At 41.1% G+C, this 22,870-nt stretch overlaps 1 protein-coding gene across 1 annotated transcript in view; it reads right to left on the bottom strand.

Annotated features, from left to right (window-relative positions):
• Positions 1-22,870, bottom strand: part of KDM7A (lysine (K)-specific demethylase 7A) — a 59,505-nt gene that overhangs the window by 17,323 nt on the left and 19,312 nt on the right. The window contains exons 2-9 of the mRNA XM_015409307.1: positions 16,002-16,087; positions 12,547-12,664; positions 11,662-11,822; positions 9,593-9,734; positions 6,972-7,158; positions 5,770-5,932; positions 2,825-2,912; positions 2,107-2,213 (exon numbers count right to left, since the gene is read on the bottom strand). Coding sequence (XP_015264793.1) covers positions 2,107-2,213; positions 2,825-2,912; positions 5,770-5,932; positions 6,972-7,158; positions 9,593-9,734; positions 11,662-11,822; positions 12,547-12,664; positions 16,002-16,087 — 1,052 coding nt within the window. The remainder of the gene's footprint in view (positions 1-2,106; positions 2,214-2,824; positions 2,913-5,769; positions 5,933-6,971; positions 7,159-9,592; positions 9,735-11,661; positions 11,823-12,546; positions 12,665-16,001; positions 16,088-22,870) is intronic.

The following is a 22,870-nucleotide window of genomic DNA, read 5'->3' as shown; positions in this document are numbered from 1 at the left end:
TGGCCCCAATCGTTGAAGGGAAAACCATAGAGTTTTCCCTCCAACGATTGGGGCCACGCCCCCAACGTGATTGACGTGGTTGCGTCACCTCTGGTGATGCAGCCACGCTGCGCTTCAGGGGGGGGGAATCGGGCCTCCGAAGCAGGGTTTTACCCGCCACCCGCCCCCACTTGGCAGCCCTAAGTTTTATCCAAGTGTTCTGACAGTACTGTGATTCTTTCTCCTCTCAGCTGCTTTACAGTAACTATTCCAGAATGTTTATGTTTCAGTTTTCAACTATATATAATCATTTTAGCTTAACACACAATCAGTTTTATCCCTATGATGCATACTCTTCTTAAAGAAAAAAATGCCAAAATAGATAACGAATCAGACCTGTAAATAATCCTTTTCTACTAGCCAAGAGATCACTGAAGTGCATTTAACTGTATTTACCTAGAATCACATGTCTTGAATGTAACAATGAAATGAATCCTACAATGAAAGATATTTCAGGGAAGTGCTTGGTTTGAATCTTGCTTCTGCCAGGAATTTAGTAGGGACAAAATTATACTCAATGCTGGAGTTGCATGACTGAACACCAGATGTATTATTAGGCCATAAAAAGCAGTTGCTGGGTAGAAATATGGATCAGAGCTGCAGGTAGCTCTCCCATCCCCTGCTGGAAGCTTTAGGTGCCAGTAGGGAATGGGCAGATACAATAAGGGTACCTGTGTTTTTTTCCCCTTCCTTAAGAGGGCTTATAGTATGTTTTTTGGGGGGGCATGGGGGGATTAGTTCCCACTTGCTTGACACTACAGCCCCAATATATATGAAGCCCCCTGATGCATTTTAGAGCACCCAGTCATGGAATTTCAGCATCATGCATAACTTAACCCCAAACAGCCTTAGGTAAGCCATCCTCTCATAGCCTTGGGACTTTACCTGCAATACAGGGAAACTTTAAGTATAACTCAGTAACGTATGTGAAGTGCTTTGAATATTCAAAAGCACTACACAAAGGAAGTATTATTAATATAATAAATTTCAATTGTTTTGTTCAAGTTCCTCTATTCTTTTTTTTTAATATGCCACTGTTATGGCTTAAAGAACACTAAACTTTTCCCAAGAATAACCTTGATATGTTCCCTGGCATCAATATATAATTAAGTGTTCTCAGACTGTATTTTTAAATTGGATTTCCAGAAAACCTGGTTACTAGCTTTAACCCTGAGAAACAGGTGGGAGCCTGACACACTTTTTTTTGATATGCCCATGGGCTGTGTGTTTCTCTCGCACTTACCCCACCACCACACATATTCACAAGAACACCTCTCCCAGATCATAGTAGTGTAACAATTATTCCACTCTGAATTCAGAACAAACTTCATACTTTCATGTTCAGTCTCCAGCGGATCACCATTCATCTTCTGTGAGTCATTTTTACCTTTACACGTTTCAGTGTCATCTAGTAGTCCCTTAACAAAAATAAAAATTTGAACATGGAGAACTAACTAGCTAAAAACTTTAGTCACTTCTCCCAGGAAACTGGACATGTATGACTTTGTGATTCAGCTGTGCAAGAGTCACTTCTCCCAGGGAAGTGAACGTGGATGAGTTTGTGATTCAGCTGTGCAAGCTACATTTTTCTAGAAGTACGTCTTATTATTGTTTATGAAAAAGCTACTAATAGAGAGACTGGCTGAGTACCTAAATGGAGGAATCAGGGCTCGGTGTCTCGAGTACTGGTAGAGGCAGAGGGAAGTAGCGAACGTTTTTATGATGAGGGACTGCAGAGAGTGGCATCTGCTTTTAAGTTTAGGCAGCTGAGCTTGAATGCATGTATTTCTCAAACAAGTACCTTTTCACCTCCATATAAATGTACTGACACATACACAGGTAAATCTCTACAAGAAATAGAGCTTGATACAAAGTTCTTCCTTTGTCACAACCTGCTATGCATAGGCTAGACAAGCATTGTTTACTGCAGACTTTTTAAATCAGTAAAGCTCTTGCAATGTAAGAACTAGATGGAGTAGCTACACTGATATTTCCCAGTAAAGAAGTGGAAAATAACCTGCCCGTCCTCTGATCCTCAAGATCTTCTTAAAACATGAAATTCGTTACCTTTCAAAGTTTCCAGTAAGTTTTTGGCCACAAACCAACAGATGGCTTCAAAGAAAGGGAATTTGAAAAGATCTGGGGTTTTTAGCCTTTTCTCCATTTCATAACACCTAAATAAACAATTTAGAAGGATTATTTTATGCAAATATTTGGTATGTTAAAAGTGTTCACCCAAATTATGACCGGAAGCAAAATGAAGCAGACCACAAAAAACAAGATACATTTAGACTCAAGACAAGAGTAGTATGACCAAAATTTGACAAAGTTGAACTAAACTCTGACAAAGTCTGGCCTTACTAGACTCAACCCTTGAAAACAGTGCTATGAAGCTGGACCTTATAAAGGTAATACATAAACCCAGCTTTACATGGACAGAGCATTAGCAGTTTTTGCTGTAAGGATATATTTTAAAAAACCCAACATTAATACTAGATTTAATTTAAAGGGTTGGTTTTTTTACTTCAAATCCATTATCAGGCTTGACAAATTTCATTTTCTTTTGAGGTTATCTCCCACACAATTGTGCTTAATTCCAAAGGCGAATAGATCAGAACAAAGCATTTGTTTCAGCTGTAGATCATTCTTGTAGGAGCCCATCAGTCACCAGCAAAAATATAAAAGCCTCACTTTATCTCATTTAAAACTATGAGATCAACCGAATAGCAGAAATGTTCAAACTTGTAGGCAAGTTACAGAATTAAGAGAAAGTTCCAAGACCAACCTGAGCTGCATGCCAATATTGAGGTTGTGCAAAAAATTTCCTCCAAAAGCCATACAGTCCTGAGATGTGAGCACAGCATGAATCCAGCCTGAAATGACAAGAGGAACCTGAGTAGCTCCACGTCTTTTCATTAGAAAGTAATCTGCACAACCATCATTATATTTTGTGTTTTAATGATTCACAGGCCAAGATAATCACTCTACAGAACTGACATACTAATACAATGTGTTTTACTGGTGCACAAAGACATCCCCACACTACTAACTTGTCTCTCGTTGTGGCAGTCAGACACACACACACAAAGAAAATGTGCTTGGAAAGTGGAAACACGAGACTCCTAATGCTGTTCCTCAAGAGCTTTCTCAAACCTCAGTTCACCAGTGAGATATCAAAACAGTCAAAGTATTATTTTTGCCTAACTCCGTCCTGTAATCAGGAACAGTCTAATTCACTGAATATTACTATATTATTTTTACTACTCCTACTGAAATGACCTTAGAATTTAGTGTTCTTTTTTTTAAATCTGCTCATTGAGCTTGATTAATTCCTTGCACTGTGCTTAAAAAGTGCCCATAGGAGCAATTATTAGGTGACACATACAAAATAATATTCAACCTATGAGACCCAATTAAACTATAGAGCGGAGACAGATTCATAAACTCAAGCTTTCTAACAAAAAGGCAGAAATGGTTGGATGAATGCTGCTTACTGTGATTTTCCCTATGAAGCTTTGGGTTCCATTATGTCCTTTTAACTCAAGTCTAGACTTTTATACACACTGCACAAAGCTCTTTCCTAAAGAATGTGCTTTCCTACTTCCTAAGAGGACAGTGTGCCACTCTTTACCAGTGCACTGGGATATATACTGGCTCCAAACAGCTTTCCAGGCACATTTCAAACTATAAAGTCCTTCAGTAATTTGATCCTACATAGTATAAAGGCACATTTGGCCACAATAGCCTCTTGGTACTGTATGACAAAAATGACAAGGGATCATATAGTCAAATCTACAGAAGCCAGAATACCACACATAAATGTTAATAGTTCCTTTATTATTTAAATATTAGCGCTTACAAACACAGTTGGTTGTATTCTGACTCTTGGTAGTGTATGCCATTTTCAAAGTAAGTTTGAACAGTGGAAGACACAACGAAGTATTCCATAATAACCAGCCCACAGTAGTAAATTTCTTCCCAATATATTTGTTAAGTCCTAAGTGAGCACATAGGGTGTGTTTTTTTAATTTGGTGTCCGAGGTTATATAGGGCCAAAAATTATGTATGTTTTACTGTTGCACTGAGAGAAATACACATACACACGTAGCACACAGTAATTCCCTTTATATATATTTTCTTGCACATATTAGTGTAACATGTAATAGAGCCAGGGCCAAAGTAAATACAATGGCAGGAGATCCATGACTGTCTCTCCAGGGATTTTTTAAAAAAACCCAATATCAACTGTGGGGATAGGGGGTTAACCTCTTGCTCCCTGTGCTGTTTTCCCAATGCAAATGTCTTCCCTCCTGCTGCTATGTGCCCAACAAGGAAACATATAAATGTACTGCATGATGAGGACCCTCACTGCCATGGCTGCTAGATGTACTCTGAGAACCATGGGAGCTCCAGGCATGGATTTCTCACTATCTCATGTGTCAGCCTAAAACTAAGGTTGGAATCACACCTTAAGAGCGGAGGGGAACAGAGAGAAACAGATTATGTGTGCAAATGATTTTACTAAACATAAGAAGAGCCTGTTGGATCAGACCAAAGGTCCATCTAGTCCAGCATACTGTTTCACGCAGCAGCCAAGCAACTGCCCTGGAGGGCCAAACAAACAGGACATAGAGGACGAGGCCCTCCCCTTTTGCTGCCTCTCAGCACTGGTTATTCAGAGGTTTGCTGCCTCTGTAGATGAAGGCTCCCTCCAGTCACCACGGCTAGTAGCCACTGATAGACCTCTCCCTCCATAAATCTGTCTAGTCCCCTTTCAAAGCTATGCTTGTGGCCATCAGTATCTCACCTGGCACTGAATGCCACAATTTAATTACTTGCTGAATAAAGAAGGTATTCCTTATGTCTGTTTGTAACCTATTTCCTAACAATTTAATTGGATGCCCCCAAGATCTAGTATTTTGGAAAAGGGAGAAAATGTTCTCTCTATTTTCCACCCCTTGCATAAACCTCTGGCATGTCTCCCCTTAGCCATCATTTTCTAGACAAAAAAGTCCCAGGTTCTCCAACCCTTCCTGATAGAAAAGGTGCCCCCAACCCCCTAATCATCTAATTTGCCCGCCTTTGTACTTTTTCCAACTCTGCAATATCCTTTTCGAGATATGGTGACCAGAACTGCACACAGTATTCCAAATGATACAGCACCACAGCCATATAGAAGGGCATTACAATACTGGCCATTTTATTTTCATTCCCATCTCTAATAATTCCTAACATGGAGTTAGCCTTTTTCACTGCTGCACACTGGGTTGACATTTTCTTAGTGCTTTCCACTACAACTCCAAGATCTCTCTCAGTCAGTTTAAACTTCATCAGCATATGCTTTGAAATAAGAATTTTTTAATTCCAATACACAACCCCTTATAACTACTGACAGTGAACTTCATTTGATATTTTGTTGCCTAGTCACCCAATTCAGAGAGATCCTCCTATAGCTCTTCACCATCCTAAATAATTGAATATTGTCTACAAACTTGGCTACAGCACTTCTCACCCCCCAAACTTTCCTCACATTCCCATTTTCATTTCTTCCTTTTTTCCTATATGAATAAAGTATTAAAAGCCACAATCCTTCTTATAAATTGCTCTATAAAATAGTTGAATCTATTAATACAATTTTTTTAAAAATAAAAAACTATTTTTTTCAAGATTTCTAAACACAAGCCAATAACAAATTCAGTACATCAATGTTCATACGGGAAATTGTTTTACCTGTGGGAACAAACAAAGTATGCCCTTGCTTCACAACACATTTGTAACACTTGTCAACTTTATCTCCGAAATAAACTTCGCTCTGAGTGACAGATGAACTCCATGCTTCGTAGATTGCCAAATTTTCATTAGTAGGTTTGATTAAGTAGAAGATTTTCTCACCCTGTACATAAAAATAATCACATGAGGTGCTGCGTATCTTTGTGCCCATCAGCTCTTAATGTCAAACACCCTATGATGATAGTAGCATATAACACTACTGCTATAAAACTGTTGCGATTCAGGTGTGCCATCCAGAAGGCGCAGCAAAACAGTCATAACAGCCTGTCACTGGTTAATATAAAGTTATACCCTCACCCCCAATTTCAGATGGCAAAATCTCTTCAATAGGGTTGCCAGAACCCCTGCTTTTGCAGGGTCTTGCCCGCCCCCAACTGACCTTTTCAGGACTACTTCCGGTTTCAGGCCTACTTTTGGTTGGGGGTGACACTGTGGTTTGGGGGCAAAACTCTATGGTTTGAAGCTGAATTTACCACAGAGTTTTGCCCAAAAATCAGAGTGTCACCCCCAACTGGAAGCAGACCCAAAACCGGAAGTAGGCCCAGAAATGCCCAACATCACTTCCGTTCTTCTGGAAGGATGTCGGGAGACCTCCACTGACCTGGTAAGTCAACCTGGCAACCCTACTTCTCACGGTCTCTCGTTATAATCAATTATAACAGGTTCTCTTTTTGCTATTTAAACCAGTCAATTGAATCGTATCTCTCTTCCACTGAAATGTACAATCCCACACTGAAACCTGCCTTGACCAATTCTTGTTTGATATAAGTAAATTTAAAAACATTTTTTTTAAAAAAAAAACTTGAGGTTGTATACAAACTTTTAAATAATGCACATTTAGAAACCAAAGCACTATACATAGTTTGGGGCCAGCAACCCAAATCCCTAGATCTGCTTCCAAAACAATTAATAATTTGACTTTCAACCAACCACTGAACTGCTTTGCAGCAGCTGACCCTTTACTTTCCACTACAACTCAATTTTTTAAAACAACTGATTTTATAACATTGTGTTGTGTGCACAGCAGGTTGAAAATGTCACTTCATGAGAAGCAAACAGGGCAATCACACAACCACCATCTTACTGTAAAGAGGTCATTGGAAACAAGATGTACATTTAAGAGGTCAGCAATATTTTCTTACCCAGAGAACATGATACCAGACAGAAGTGCCCCCAAAATCAATATGAAAGTCTGTGTAGCTATCCTGGACTCCCATCAGGCAATATTTCTGAACAAAAGGCTTGGGAAAAACTGAGTCATCTGGCCAGTAATTTTCCACCCATGAGAGTTTTCTGGCAATTTCAGGAACTTCCACTAATTCTGACATCCTAAAAATGCGAAGAAATGCAAATAAATAATAAGACCATCACCACACAAGGGAAGACATCAAGATGCAGCAAGTCTCTCCATCATAGCAATGTGCTGATCCACATTACTGACTACAGTAGAATAGCTTTATCAGAACTATATTATTTATTTATTTTCAAATAGTATAATATGAATCTTACAACCCTAGCTAAGTGGCATGGTATACCAAGAGTAAACATGGAGTAAAATTAGATTTAAATCAAGCTTCAAATTTGAACTTCATTTATTTTACACTAATTATTTTCATACTAATAAAGGGAAAGGTTTCCCTTGCTCGAAAGCCAGTTGAATCCGACTCTAGGGGGCGGTGCTCATTTCCGTTTCCAAGCCAAAGAGCCAGCGCTGTCCGAAGATTTCTCCATGGTCATGTGGCCGGCATGACTAAACGTCGAAGTGCATGGAACACTGTTACCTTCCCACCGAAATGGTACCTATTTATCTACTTGCAATTTCTTGCTTTTGAACTGCTACGTTGGCAGGAGCTGGGGCCAGAGATGGGAGCTCACTCTGTCATGCAGCACTAGGGCCTCGAACTGCCAACCTAAGACCTTCTGGTTGTCAGCTATGCTGCCATGGCAGCGGGAGGGGTCAGATGACCTGTGTACAAAGTACTGAGGCATTCCTTCTGTGCTTCTTCTCTGCTGTAACGCTTGCTTATCTACAGCCATGCAGGTGGTGCGGTGTCTAGGAGTGAGGGAACCGTGGGAGCGCTGTCAGTTCCCAGCTTTGGCTCAAACGGCCTGGGGCTCCTTCTCCCGCACGCGGGAATGTGGCTAATTGGCCCAAGGAAGGGGGGGGTGCATACGGATACCCTATATCCCATTATGCTTGTAGATGGACGCCATTCTTAACAGTGCCTTTGTTAATGCATCTAAAGCTCTTCAATAAAGTATAACCTTTCTGATAAGCGTTGTTGGCTGTGGAACCTGACACTGGTCTGCAGCTTCAGCATCTTAACCTCTGGGCCACTACTAACACCCCACAAATATGATGGGATCCAGAACAGTATAAGCACAATTTCACTTGTACGATGGGATTTTCCTACTGCTTTTGTCCCACTGCATGCCCCCCCACCGAGGGTTTCCAGACTGAGGCTGGGATATAGCAGGAGACTCACATGCAGGGTGGCCACTGGACCACCACCAATGCACCAGCATTTAGACAAACCGCAATCATGTAAATGCAGGATTTGGGGTGAATGCTAAAGCATCACCTGACGTGATGATGATCATGTCACTTCCAGGTCATGCTGGAAGTGGTGTACTAGTATCAGGATGCCACTGATTCCTGCCCTCCCCATTTCCCCCTCACTGTCCAGCTGAGCAATGGCGAAAAGTCTCCTGCCAAAGCAGGAAGCCTAACAAGCTTGCCCCTGCCCCAGACAAAGCTACTCTTGAGAGTGGGAGATCTCTTTAAAGCGTGGGCTGTGGCTTTAGGGGATGCTGAAGGAAGGAATTCATTAAGCCCCCTCTGATCAAGAGCTTTCTTCTCACTCAATAATTCTTTTGGATCCTAACAACTGCCTTTTCATTACAGCATATGGACTTGTCTCAGTATTTAGAACTTTTTGGAAACAAGGCCTAGAAAAAATTTACAATGTTTTACAATGAAACTGGAAATATTCATGTTGCCTGGCTGGATAGTAGGAGTTAAGCATTCATTAAGAAACAAACAAACTGCAAAACTTTATACAGGATACACAAAACGAGATCACTAAGGTAGGTTTAATGGATTAACTTGCTGAAATATAGGAAAGCGCTTCCTAGTGCTCCATCCCAATGCCTGCAATGAGCTGCCACTCCCTACAACTCTCGCTCAACTACAAAACCTATAATAAAAAATACCTGATCTAACATCTCATTAACACTGGCCTAAAAAAAAATATTTTCCCCCCATGGCAACATTTCTTTCTAGAAATCAGGGTTGCCAACTCTGGCCTGGGAAATTCCTGAAGATTTGGTGGCCATGCCTGTGGAAGAGGAGGAATTTCACCTAGAATCTATGTTATACCATGGATTCTGCCTTCTGAAGCTGCCATTTTCTCCCAGTGATACAGCTTGGAGATCAGCTGTGATTCTGGGAGAAACCCAGACCACACCAGGAGGTTGCCAACCCTACTAGAAAGGGATGTAGAGGTGGTGCGGGAAAATCCTTACTCCAAACAAAACTATTGTAGGGTATTCCAAACAAAATCTTTAAACACTCGTATTAATTAAATTACTTCAATAAATTACTAAATTTGGTTTTCCCTACGAAAATGCCAGTATGCCAGCAACCAAACCAACTTTCCAACTTAATTGTCAAGCAATTATACTGCTTTATTTACTATCTTCTCTATAAAGTGCTTCCTTATTACAGGATTCCCAAACTAGTGTATGAAAACTATATACTCACTTTGTGTCCGAAAATTCGAGGCTGATCACATTTAATACTTTCGGTCTGTCAGGGTTCATAAAATACTTAATATAATTATGGAGCTTCATTTTACTGTCTGCCTGTCTTGCCACATCAATAACATCTATCACTTTATCGCCACCTGTAAAAGTAAAACATATTTATGTTTTCACACATACAAGGAACATCAGTAACTACCAGTGAAAGTCATTCAGGATTTTGGCAAGACTGCTCTAAAACTGCTAGTGTTTACAGGACACTAGAAGATAAAAAAGAATAAGAAACACCATCTACCAGAGAGAGGAAATCTAATAATGTATTCTATTTCTTTCTCATGGTAGAGGAGATTTTAACAGATTTTGTGAGGCTTTAAGGTAATTCTGTAGGTCACCAGAAACCTGAAGATTGTCCCCTACATACCCAAACACAAACTGTTCAGTCTTAATCTCAATTTAGAGCTTCAACTCCAGAGGTAATCAAGATGTATTTATCATAACTTTTACTTCTGGAGTAGTCTCACAAATTCTGATGAGATTACTCTGAGGAAGACATTTAACTCTACAACTTATCTATCCGTAGGACTACAATTGTAATGTGTGAAGAATTCAGTTTAGATATAAAGGCAAAGAATTGTTGGACCAAAAATAATGGATAAACTTACAAGTATGAATCATCCTTCCCAATAATTTTACCCCTGGTACTAAGTGGAACACTATAACCACAGATGACTGTCTACAACAGGGGTGTCAAACTCATTTGTTACGAGGGCTATATCTGACATAAATGAGATCTTGCCGGGCCGGGCCATGTGCTTCATAAAATATAATGCCAGGTAGCATAAACTTTATAAAGGACACAAACACAAAGATTTTTTAACTTAAAATAAGAACATGCTTAAAACATTAGCACTCTTGCAATAGTTTGTTTATTTAACAGTATCTGATAACTGACACCTCTTGCTCTGAATTATTGCTTCAAAATGTCTGTGCTGTTGCAATCTTGAGTATGCTGTTCAAGTGTGTATCTGTGAGCTGCAAATCTACTTTTGATTTATTGACATTCACTACAGAAACCTCATGCTCAGAGTTCTGAGCCTAGGACCCAGGGGGAAACATGAAATGACTTACACTGCGAGCTTTTGTACATAAATTGCTTTTCGTGTTCTGGTTAAGAACATGAGAAGGCACCATGACACAGACTGAGGGCTATGTGTTTGTCTACAAAACTATAGTCTTCCTCAGTGGTCAGTATCAGGCTACTATCTGGGAAGTCTAAGTTCAAAATCCCCAAAAGAAATGTGCTGGGTGAACTTGGTCTGGACACACACACTCAGCCTAATCCACCTCACTGGCTTGTTGTTATTCCTCATTGAAATAGTTCACACTGAGTTTCCTACTGAAATAGTTTCCTACTGAGAAAGATTGGATCATGAGGGCATGAATACAGTTAAAAGGGGGAGGGAACCCTGTTGTGCCCAGGAGAGCCACAACATAACAAGCCCAACAAAACACACACACTGTAGCAAGGCTTAAAGGTACTTTGGTCTTAAAGGTACTTTGTATTTCTCCCATGCAATTGAGGCAGCCAAGCAAAGCAAGCACTCCCTACCTTCCCTCCCTCCTTTGGGGAGGAGCCTTAGCCAATGGAGGGGAAGAAAGGCTTGCCTTTCTCTCCTGCATGACTGAGGCAGCCTGGCCTGGAAACAAGCTTTGGCGGCAGCAGCAGCAGCAGCAGAACTGGAAGAAGCAGGAGACAGCCAGTTCCACTGCGGGCCTGATAGAAGCCCTCTGGGGGATTGATCTGGCCCTCGGGCTGCATGTTTGACATCCCTGGTCTACAAGGACAGCTGTGTGGCAGTGACCAAGAACTGACAAGTTAGCACAGTGCACATCGTATTCACAAAGTAGTTTTAAAGAGGTTATGCCTCCATTAGTGACATCACACATTTTCGTGGGTAGATTCATCTCACACTGAAAAGAACTATAATCTTAAAATGTTTCAGGAGGACTACCAGGTTACTTAGTGAACCTATTTTTATTTGTACTTTCTATCATAACTACAGACCATACCTACGTATCGTTCCACATCCAGAACAGAGAAAGTAGGGGGAGGAAGTCTCAGACCTAAGCCATCTAATTTGGGAACCATAATGGGAACATCAAAACCATGCTTCTCCAGGTATCTTTGTGTTAGCTGGCTGCCATGCATTTTCAAAATGATGTCATCAGCACTAGAACAGAAAACACACTATCATTTAAAAACACACTATCATTTAAAAATTAAACCACAAAATTTAGAACAAGCCTAATAATCCCTGATAAAAAGGAGTGATCCCTAATAAAAAGGAGTGATTGCAACTGTTTTAAATATTCAAATGAGTAAACTTGTACTCACTGAAATCTAAGGTTATTCCCTAGATGACTACAGTATACGTCTAATTAATTTATATTACTTTAAGTATGTTCTCTTAAAATGACTATAACACTGACACAATAATCCCAGTTCTCCGAAACTGGGAACATTTCGTGGCATTAGTGTTTCTCTAGCATTATCAGAAGTCTTATCAGAAAAAAGCCACCCAACAACCTATAGTTCCTCATGAAATAAAGTTTAGAGAATGAATGCAGAGTTGTGGTCTGAAGCAACTTGACAGACCAAAGAGTAAGAGAAGCTCTTTCAGAATAACTGTGAGATAACCTGCCTCCCCATACTGTGCCATCAACCTTGACAAAACCAACATAATCATAGAATGTAATTCAAACTACATGTTCATTACATTTTATCCTTCTTAAAGCCCAGAAAACCTTTGACACTAACAATAAACTCAGTTTCACAGTTAAACAGGCAGAGTGCTTCGTATTGTTTCTGAAATGCTCTTTTGAATTTGATGAGCAGTAACTAGCCATAATTAACTAAACTCCTAAGAACTTTTCTTCCGGTGGCACATCTCTTACCTTGGGAATGAACGAGCTCGAAGCTGTTTTACAAATGTTCGTGTTCCAGCTTGAACTGGTTTGGTACCATCATCAAATTCAGTATATTCATGCCTGTGCCAGTTCCTTCTCTTTTTCACTAGAGGATTAAAATATGAATTAGCTATTAAAATTATCCCATTTGTACCCTGCCCCTCTACCAAGCTACCAAACTATTATAATCTATTGGATTGAGAATGCTCAGGTGTGACTGCCTCAGTGGCAATTTTCTGGAGTGTCTCGGGGGGGGGGGAATACTATAAACCTTCTGTCTGTATTCTGGCGGCGTGCATGTGCACACCTCCCAGATGGGTCCAGGGCAAGCTGGGGAATCCACCTGCAGTCCTCCTTGGAAGCAGAGATGTGACTCATGCTCCTTCACTGCTTGCGGCACTGCTGCCTGGTGCCAATGGCTGCTGAGCAAAGGATTGCCAGCCCTACAGGTGGCAATGCAAGGAGTTTTGGGGGCTTGGGGAGGAGGAGCATTGCAAACGCTATAACATGTGGTGATGACCCAGAAGTGATGTTACAGCAACAACAACTTTGTCTCAGCCTACATTTTTTTTCTCTACTACTCAGTGGAGGCAGGAGTTTGCCCACCATGGGCAGGCAAATGGTAAGACTATTTGGGCCAACACCGGTACATAGAGAGTATGCTTCATTGTACAGGCCATCTTGAAGCTGTGTAGCAGCAGCATAAATGGAAAGGTGAGCACACCTCTCATGCCATGTCCCACAATTTGGGATTGCAAACAGCTGAGCTGGCTCCACCCCATCCTGTACACCCCCCAAAAAAAATTCTGTGCAGAGACTCAATTTGCATGAATCTTGTTTCTGAAACAATGCTTCCTAAAGCTACCACTGAAATTTGTTTTTGCAAATTAGTCAAGTACGTGCTAGCAAAGTATCAGTAATTTAATCTAGACATTCATAACCTACCAAGGAGCAATAAACATGGGCTGTAGACAGTGCCATCAATGGCTCCCAGAACCTTTGGCTGCCAACCAATCTTAGGATCTCCTGGCTATTCTACACACTATGCCATACGATAATTAATTAATTGATTGCTGTCTCCACAGGGCAAAGTGTATACAGGAACTCACCATGTATAGTGGGGCATGTCCTCTATACCACTGCAAATCTTTGGGGAAACAAAAGTAGCAGCAGCAGCACAAACAGCTTGCTGGGTGGAGGCAGCTGCAACAGAGAGCCATTTAAAGCGGCCTCCATGTGGTATGCGTTTTATATATACCCACGTTTAGTGAGTGAGCGTGTGTGCGTCTCTGTGCAGAACGATGCATATCATTCTTTCTATGTGCACACACCTGTTTCTACAAGCTCAATGACCACATTGGAAAGCAGCCAATAGCATCTGACAGTTATTAAGGTAGGCAGCTGCACTACAAAAGATGTGACACAAAGCCTCTGATGTAACTGAACTCCTTTTAAGGACAAATCGGTATGTTTGTTAAAAGGCTAGCATTACCTACAAGTAGTTATACTTTTACAAATTGCATTTTCAAAGGCAGAAATTACTCTGTCCAAAGTGTCCAAAGTGTTCAATATTTATTCTATAAAGGAGCTAGATAGGTTTAACAAGGGAAATATAAAAGAAACAAAGCCCCATTTCAACTATAATACACAGGTGGAAAGGGATACAATAAAGAACTATTTTGTTATTCTGTAAAGACCAATTAGACTGAATGTACCTTCACACCCCACCTTACAGCTGGCACCCAATGAACCTTACCCTCCAGTTTGTATGTGTGAAAGATAATTGTTGCAAATGATATATCAGCCTCTAACTACAACCTCTAATACATAGTCAAGAAAATACATTTGGGATCTATTAAACATTATGATGCAGCAATACCTTAAAAGTAATGTTGTTCAGTGAATTTAATCATTTTAGTGTTAAATATTATTTAAGAATCTAAGAAAATTAAGTTAAAATGCAATTCCAAATGCAATCCCTCTTTAGTATTTGGTAACGGTATGGTGCTTCATATTTTAGATGTGACTAAATTAATTTGAGATTGTATGGGTAATGCCAGGGCACAAATACACATATTAAAGTCAGCCAACAAGATACATAGTATCAGAATACATCAACCCTCATATGTCTCCATGAGAAAAGACAAGAGTAGACTAATTCAAGGACTTACTTAATCTTGCACTAAGGGCTTTTCAGTACTATAATTTCATTCACAAGAGTAGACTAATTCAAGGACTTACTTTTTCAGTACTATAAAATTAGATTGACCTGGTGATCTCCCCCTCTAAGCACACAAAATACTCATAATGATATGCAGAGTGGCCTGCTCTGCTCTATGGCACTGGAAAGGAATCCCTTCCTAGGGTGTTACATTCCTACTACCATGCTAGTCACATAGACACATGCCACAGAAACTGACTTTCGGTGTCCACCTGCCAACTGGATCTGGTATCATACAGTTTGAGTCACAGACTTTAAGGAGACATTTTTGTACATTAAGAAGCAATGATGAATTGTTCTGGGGAACTATGGGCAATGAGGCAAGACCTCAATTTGAATCCTTATCAAGAAAGGTAATGTTATCTCAAGGTTTATAATCCCTATCTGTGGAGAGGAAATAAACTCCAATTCACCAAGATTTAAGGGAAAAGAAACCAAGCAAATTCCTTACGTTTTACACTCTTGGTCTCTGTTTTTAAGAAAGATGAACAAAACGAAGAAGTAACAAAGGCAGTTCACTTGGACAGAGTCCTATCTCACCACAGGCAGAGACCACCTTGGGAATAAGGGGAATACATCTGCTCACTCTACTTAATATAATTGTTCTATCTTTCCAGCCCAGGATTTTGTAATTCAAATATCTTTTCCTTGTTGCACAAATTGACCTTCTGAAAAATAGCTAGTAACATGACAAGCATGGTAGAAGGGGGAACGAAGGAAGGCAGCTGTGCAGGTATTTGCCAGCTGTTTCCAAGCTACATATATTTGAAAAACAACTGTTTTACTGTGGTCTCCTGCAGATGCAGAAATACACATACAGCATTAAAGCCCTTTACCAATATTTCAAAGTGCTTAGGTTTTCTAGCAAGAGGTACTTTTTATCAAATTTCATCCCTTAGACTAACCCATTTCTTACTGGAAATACTAAACTTACTTCCACTGCCCTGCTTAAATGTGGCTATAGCCACAACCTGCAGAGCCAAATTTCACACACACAAATCATTATCTGGAGCAAGATTTAATTTGCATGAACTGAAACTTCTTGTTTTCTGTTTTAGAGAATCTGGATTGCCCTGATACACAATTTAGAATATTTTAAAAGGACTTACAAGTGCCATAAAATTGCCACCATCCAATTCCTATTTAAATGTTGTCAAATTAAAAAAGTATTGCAGACACTCAAATCAGTAAGATTTGAGTATCACTAACATCCATTACTTACTTAAGGAGGGTCCATGAAGAACTGCACAATTGGGACAGTGGTACAGGTCAATGTCAACAGCATGATGTTCTTCTACTCTGACACAGCTAAAATAGGAAAAAAAATAATCTTTAGAGACTTTAGAGATGTTCCAAGTAAATCAATTTACATCTTCACAGGAGAATTATCAAGGGCTACATTCCAATGTCATGACAAATAAAAGATTTTCAGCAACATCTTGCACTCTTCCCTTGCTCCTTCCCCCCGTGAACAGAACATGCTTGTCTTCCTGGTTTGGGAACCTTTGACTCAAGCTACAACTCACCATGACATCTGACTGCTAGGCAAACTGATTTTGTTTCTTCTCCAGAAAGTAGGATTCTATACCTCTTAATTCTAGCTGAAAATCCAAGTTTGTGGTGAGGAAACAAATTCAAATGGCACAATAAATTTGGGATTTTATTCAAGAACTCCCAAATTTGGAAGCTTTCAACTGCACTCCATCTGCAAGGGGAGGAAACAGGAGTGAGCAAGCATGGCAACAAACTGTGTTTGCCCATGTGCAGCCAGAGTTGCTTATATTTGTACTGGACCAGCACTGAACACAGGCTCAACATTTTAGCAGGTCAATACTAAAGGTTAGTCAATATAGATTTACTATAATTATTCTGAAAATGCCATCTGGACTGCTCTTCCACATTCCCCTTGACAGCTGATTATACCTTCTACTTCTAGATGCACCAGTTTGGTGTAGTGGTTAAGTGTGCAGACTCTAATCTGGGAGAACCGGGTTTGATTCCCCACTCCTCCACTTGCACCTGGCTGGATGGCCTTGGGCAAGCCGTAGCTCTGATAAGAGCTGTTCTTGAAAAAGAGCAGTTTCTGTCAAGAGCTCTCTCAGCCCCGCCTACCTCACAGGGTGTCTGTTGTGGGGAGGGGAAGGGAAAGGAGTTTGTAAGCTGCTCTGAGACACCTTTGGGTAGTGAAGGGCGGGGTATAAATCCAATCTCTTCTTCTTCTCTTTCAATATAACAGTCTGAAGTGGATGCGGTTGCATACCCTGTGCTTCACCAGCAATTCACTGCTCCACAGTATTTCTGCTGATAGGAGGAATCCCAACAAAGTGCTTCAGAACAATATTGGCTGTGGATCTACCACATGAAAAACGCAAGCTGCCTGAGATGTGCAAAAGCTGCATTCACTTTCATTTGCCTTATCATAATCAAAGGTGCAACTGCAAAATTATGATGGAAAATAGGATTGGCTGTGTCTCACTTGTCTGGAATAGGAGGCTACTTTAGTTACTACAGCAGCATGAAAGAAGCAGCATTATGATAGAATCTGGTAAACAGCCATTTTAATGTAATTATTCCAGCATTTTTATCCAACACTTCTCACCAATGGGGACCCAGAGTAGTTTATGAAAAAAAATAATCCAACAGAAAAACAAGAACAAATGCAGTACACTTGTGCTTCCTTCGCACAGATATCAATATGACTCACTTCAACAAACACAACTGCGAGAGCCTGTTACTAAACTGACTGAAGGCCAGTTTAACCATGGGATTATAACTTACTTCAGTTATACCCCTTTTTCCCCAATGGGGACCCAAAGCAGCTTGCATCATTCTCCTCTCCTCCATTTTATTCTCACAACAACCCTGTGAGGTAGGCTAAGAGCATGTGACCAGTCCAAAGTCACCCAGCAAGCTTCCATGGCAGAGTGGAACTTCAACCCTGGGTCTCTAAAATCCTAGTCAACACTATACCACACCAGATCCACCAGCAGATAACCATTTCCAGTCATGCAATCCAAGGTTCTCACAAATGTCTATCATGATATCATGCAAAACACTAGTAAGAAGCAAGTTCTTTTCAATAAAAACTCACTTTTATACAACCAAACCTAGAAGTATTAACCAGAAACTCTTGGGATTTGGTGCACAGACCACAATTCTCCCAAATATTTTCTGGGCAAACAGCATGGCAGAGAACAATTTTGATAAAATGGAGACACCAAGAAGCAAGTCAGAACAGAACCACCACTCATTTTGAGTTTCAAAGTCAAGATTTACAAGTTGGTTATAGATTTTATGGCATATCAGCAGCAAGCCATATTCTATCAAGCACTGTAAAAGTTCCTTTGAAACATGGTTGGAAGTGAAGGGAACAACTCAAGAGCCTACACCAAGATTACTAGCTCATAAAGTATAGAAAGTCACAGTATTGCCAAATCTGCTAGCTTTACAGTGACTAGCAGGCCATTTAGGAATAGCATTCCCTATGCACCCTCTCTGGGGCCCATTATTTACCAAATAAAGTTCATAAATGCAACAAGTAATGTGCATTCTTGAACAGGGCTGACCTAAGGCTTTTTGGCCCTAAGCAAAATATGACATCAGTGCTCTCCACCACTCCACGTTCAATACAGAGAAAAATGAGATCTAGAGGAAACATTCCTTTAAATAGAGAAAATAAATTAACCTCCATGTAATTTGGTGTCCATCAAAGCCTGACATCCCAGGCAATCACCTAGCTCGCCTATATGTTTGGACCAGCCCTGTTCCAATTTATGTTTAAAATGTATATCCTGCTTGTCCCCTGATAAGGACTCAAAGCAGTTTTTTACATAATTCTGTCCCTCCTATATCTTGTGAGGTAGTTCAAGTGAAGAGATTGTGACACACCCAGGGTCATCTGGTGAGCTTGCATGGTGAACTATGGACTGAAACCTAGCTGTCCTAGTCTGAGACTCTAATTACTATGCCACACCAGCTCTCCTGTACTTGAATATCAACGTATCTGTTTTCACACTATGCCAAAGATGGAGCGGCGGGGTGTGTGTGTGTGTTTCTCTAGAAACATGAAGTCCCAGAGTTACAGAAAAATCTGAAATCTTTTTTAAAAAGTATAAAAAGGTAAAGGTTCCCTTGCTCGAAAGCCAGTCGAATCCGACTCTAGGGTTGCGGTGCTCATCTCCGTTTCAAAGCCGAAGAGCCAGCGCTGTCCGAAGACGTTTCCGTGGTCATGTGGCCGGCATGACTAAACACCAAGGCGCACGGAACGCTGTTACCTTCCCACCGATGTGGTCCCTATTTATCTACTTGCAATTTCTTGCTTTCGAACTGCTAGGTTGGCAGGAGCTGGAACTAGAGACAGGAGCTCACCCTGTCTTGCGGCACCCGGGTCTTGAACCACTGAACTACTGACCTTCCACAGCCTGCAGTTCAGCGTCTTAACCACTTGGGTGATTAAAACTCCCCCAAACAACAAATTCATGTAGCATTAAGAAAAGAATGCTCATAGAACTCACAGGGTTGTCCTGATGCTCTGCAGTAGAAGATCTATGGTAGATTTCTGTCCAGCAGCACCTTAGAGACCAACATGATTTTCAGGGTACAAGCTGTCAAGAATCACAGCTCCCTACTCCTTAGCTTCCTCAATTAGGATCTTGTCATTACTACTCTCTTTTCTTTTGGAAGGAAGGTTGGCAAAAATGGTCAGGAAATCCATTGGCAATGTCTACATCCTATTATCAGAGTTTCTCCGATTTAACATGCCAGAAATGAGCAAGAGTTCTTAAATTCAAGACTTCTAAAGCCCGATAAGTTCATGTTCAACTATGTCATATCTTTTATTTAGGGCTGCTAGCCTCCAGGTGGGGCCTGGAGATCTCCCGCTTTTACAATTGATCTCCAGCTGACAGAGATCAGCTCCCCTGGAGAAAATGGCTGCTTTGAAGGGTGAACTCTAATGGCATTGTACCTTGCTGAGGCCCCTCCCCAACCCAAGCCCCACCTTCTTCTGGATCCACCCCAAAGTCTCCAGATATTTTCCAACCCAGACCTGGCAACCCTACTTATATTCTGATAGCGAAGTCGGCCAAATCTTTGGATACTTAAATCCCATGACTGGAGCTGTGAACAGGCAAGGCAGATCTTTCTATGCACCTGAAAAGGGCCCTAGGCTTACAGAAAAATGTGAAATGCTTTAAGCAATGGATTCCCCCAGTGGCAGCTGCTGGGCAACCACAGCATTCCAAAGCTGGGTTTCAGTGAGTAAAAGGCAGGGGGAGGGGGGCAGGGCCATTTCCAGGCCTCTTTTGGCCTTTGAGGGAAGCTCATTGGAGCCAGGCCTAAGGTTGTCAACTCCAGGTTGGGACATTCCTGGAGATTTTGTGATGGACTCTGAGGAGGGCAGGTTTGAGGAGGGAGGGGAGAGACCCCAGCTAGATATACTACCACAGAGTCTATCCTCCAAAGCATCTGTTTTCTCTAGGGGGACAGATCTCTGACATCTGGAGCAGTGTTCCCTCTAAAGCTGAGTTAGTGTAAGCTAGCTCACAGTTTTTTAGCCTCTGGCTCACACACTTTTGTCTTAAATCAGGAAGGATGGCTCCAGAGCAAACTAATTTAAGCAGTAGCCAAATCACCTGCTCACAACTTCAATGCCAGTAGCTCACAAAGTAGAATTTCTGCTCACAGGAATTAGAGGGAGCATTGATCTAGAGTTCAGCTGGAATTCTGGGAGATCTCCAAGGCCCACCTGGAGGCTGGCAATTCTAGGCCATGACAGCAACCTCTGGGTGACTTGGAACCACATGATTTGCATGATTCAACTGGACCTGGCTGCTTGCTGCTGTTAAACAGCAGCCATCCTATGAAAGCTAGTGTGGTGTAGTGGTTAGAGCTTTAGAGTAGACTAGTCAGGAAAGGGAAAGAGGAAATAGTGGGGGGGGCATAAAATGCCTCCTGCAAGTTCTTGCAGGTTCCAACTTGTAAATTACATAAACATGCGCTTCAGTACCAATTTTAGGGCTGCGGCCTAAATAATGTTCATTAGATATTTAACAATGTAACCTACACAATGAAAACTCCTGTGCCTAGTACTCTCCTGTCAAGTCTCCAGATATTTAGTCCACGTCCAACCCTCTTACCATGCCACAGTATCCTAGTCACCTGATCAGGTCTCACCCTTTAACTCTGTTTCAGCATTTCCCTAGCAATAAATTACCTCATTTTGGGAAATGCCATCTTTGGTGTATGGAAAACCTTATTATTTCTGTTCAGTATTAACTTTTCAGACTATGATAGATACATCGTCACATTTGCAAGGAGGAAACTATTAATATTCTGTACCAAGAGCACCAATACAAGACTGAGGATAAACCAGAACTGTGTCAGTATAAAGCTCATGAATTCAATGCCACTAATTTCCTTAGATTAAATCAACATTCTTGTAAAGCCTGCTATTTCTTGCCATCAAGTCACAGCTGGCTTATGGCAACTCCATAGGGTATTCAAGGCAAGAGACATTCAGAGATGGTTTGCCATTGCCTGCCTCCGTGCCATGACCCTGGTATTCCTTAGTGGTCTCCCATCCAAATACTCACCAGGGCCAGCCCTGCTTAGTTTCCAAGATCTGACGAGATCAGGCTAGCCTGGGCTATCTATGTAAAGGCTTGTAAAACCTGTGCTTACCTGTAATTACTCTGGGCATAAGTTGATGAGTAGGTAATTTATCATAAAGGTTTTTACGATAGTTTTTTCATCATTAGTTTTTATAGTAAAATTGTATTTATAAGTAAGTAAAGTACTTACATTAATCTGATCATTTTCAAATAAGCAGCTCTATGAAATACAACAGAACAGTGTCGCTCGTTATTCTGCAAGTCTGCAGGAAGGTTCTGTCTTTAATTATTTTATTTTAAAATTACTTTAATTAATTACTTTATTTTAAAAGCACTTTAAGTATTAGTAGCCAAAGGAAGATTAAATTATGATAAATTAAGCCAAAATGATGGCCAGTGGTGTGCAAACCAGTTGTTCTTCTTAACAAAGATGAAGACAGCCAGACAATGGGTGAGCCCCACTGAAAACATTTCAACATGCTATAAGATATTTTCAGTGACTAGTGAGGTAGATTTATGTGTTTTAATCCTTGTAAGCTGCCCTTAGCCTGCTCCGGCAGGGAGGGCGGGGTATAAATTTGATAAATAAATAAAATGTAAATTCTAAGCAGCTTACCTATTACTCTGCCTGACCTCTTTCTTGTAAGATCAAGGTAAGAATCAGTGTTGGATAACTGTTAGGACTCTGGACTAGGAAGACCCAGGTTCAAATCCCTATTTAACCAGGAAGCTTGCTGGGTGAACCTTGGGCCAATTGCTCACTCTTTACCTAACCTACTTCATAGGGTAAAATGGAGTAGAGGAGAACTGTATATAGCACCTTCACCGCAGGAAGCAAACGATAAAAATATAATAGGCAGAAAGTGGTAGGCAGGCATCAAAGATAGAAACACTGCTCCCTGAAATCCAATACCACAGGGTCCTTCTGTAAGCAGGCCTTGTTTTTAAATAAAGTGAAGCAGCAGAATGTTTCTGGCTGACTTGGGAAACAAAAATGCTCACTCTTAATTGCAATTTAGGAACCATCCCTGGACAGGGAGAGAGGGGGCTCTTGTTAGTTGGTGATTCGATCCTTATGCAGGTAGACTGCTGGGTTGCAAACCTGTGTACTGACTGTATGGTGACTTGCCTGCCTGGTGCGAAGGTAGTGGACATTACGCGTGTTCTAGATAGGCTGGTAGACAATGCTGGGGAGGAGCCAGTGGTCGTGGTATGTGTTGGCACCATTGATGTGGGGAAATGCAGTTGTGAGGTCCTGGAGGAAAAATTTAGGCTGCTAGGCAGGAGACTCAAGGCCAGGACCTCCAAGGTAGCCTTCTCAGAAGTGCTACCTGTTCCACGCACAGGGCCAGAGAGACAGGCACAGATCAGGGGTCTCAATGCGTGAATGAGACGATGGTGTAGGGAGGAAGAGTTCAGGTTTGTCAAGCACTGGGATGTATGGTGTAGGGAGGAAGAGTTCAAGTTTGTCAGGCACTGG

This window comes from Gekko japonicus, unplaced genomic scaffold (genome assembly GCF_001447785.1).
Source record: "Gekko japonicus isolate JY-2015 unplaced genomic scaffold, Gekko_japonicus_V1.1 scaffold515, whole genome shotgun sequence".
NCBI lineage: Eukaryota > Metazoa > Chordata > Lepidosauria > Squamata > Gekkonidae > Gekko > Gekko japonicus.
The sequence above is the reverse complement of the archived record's forward strand: the minus strand, read 5'-3'. Positions and strand labels throughout refer to the sequence as shown.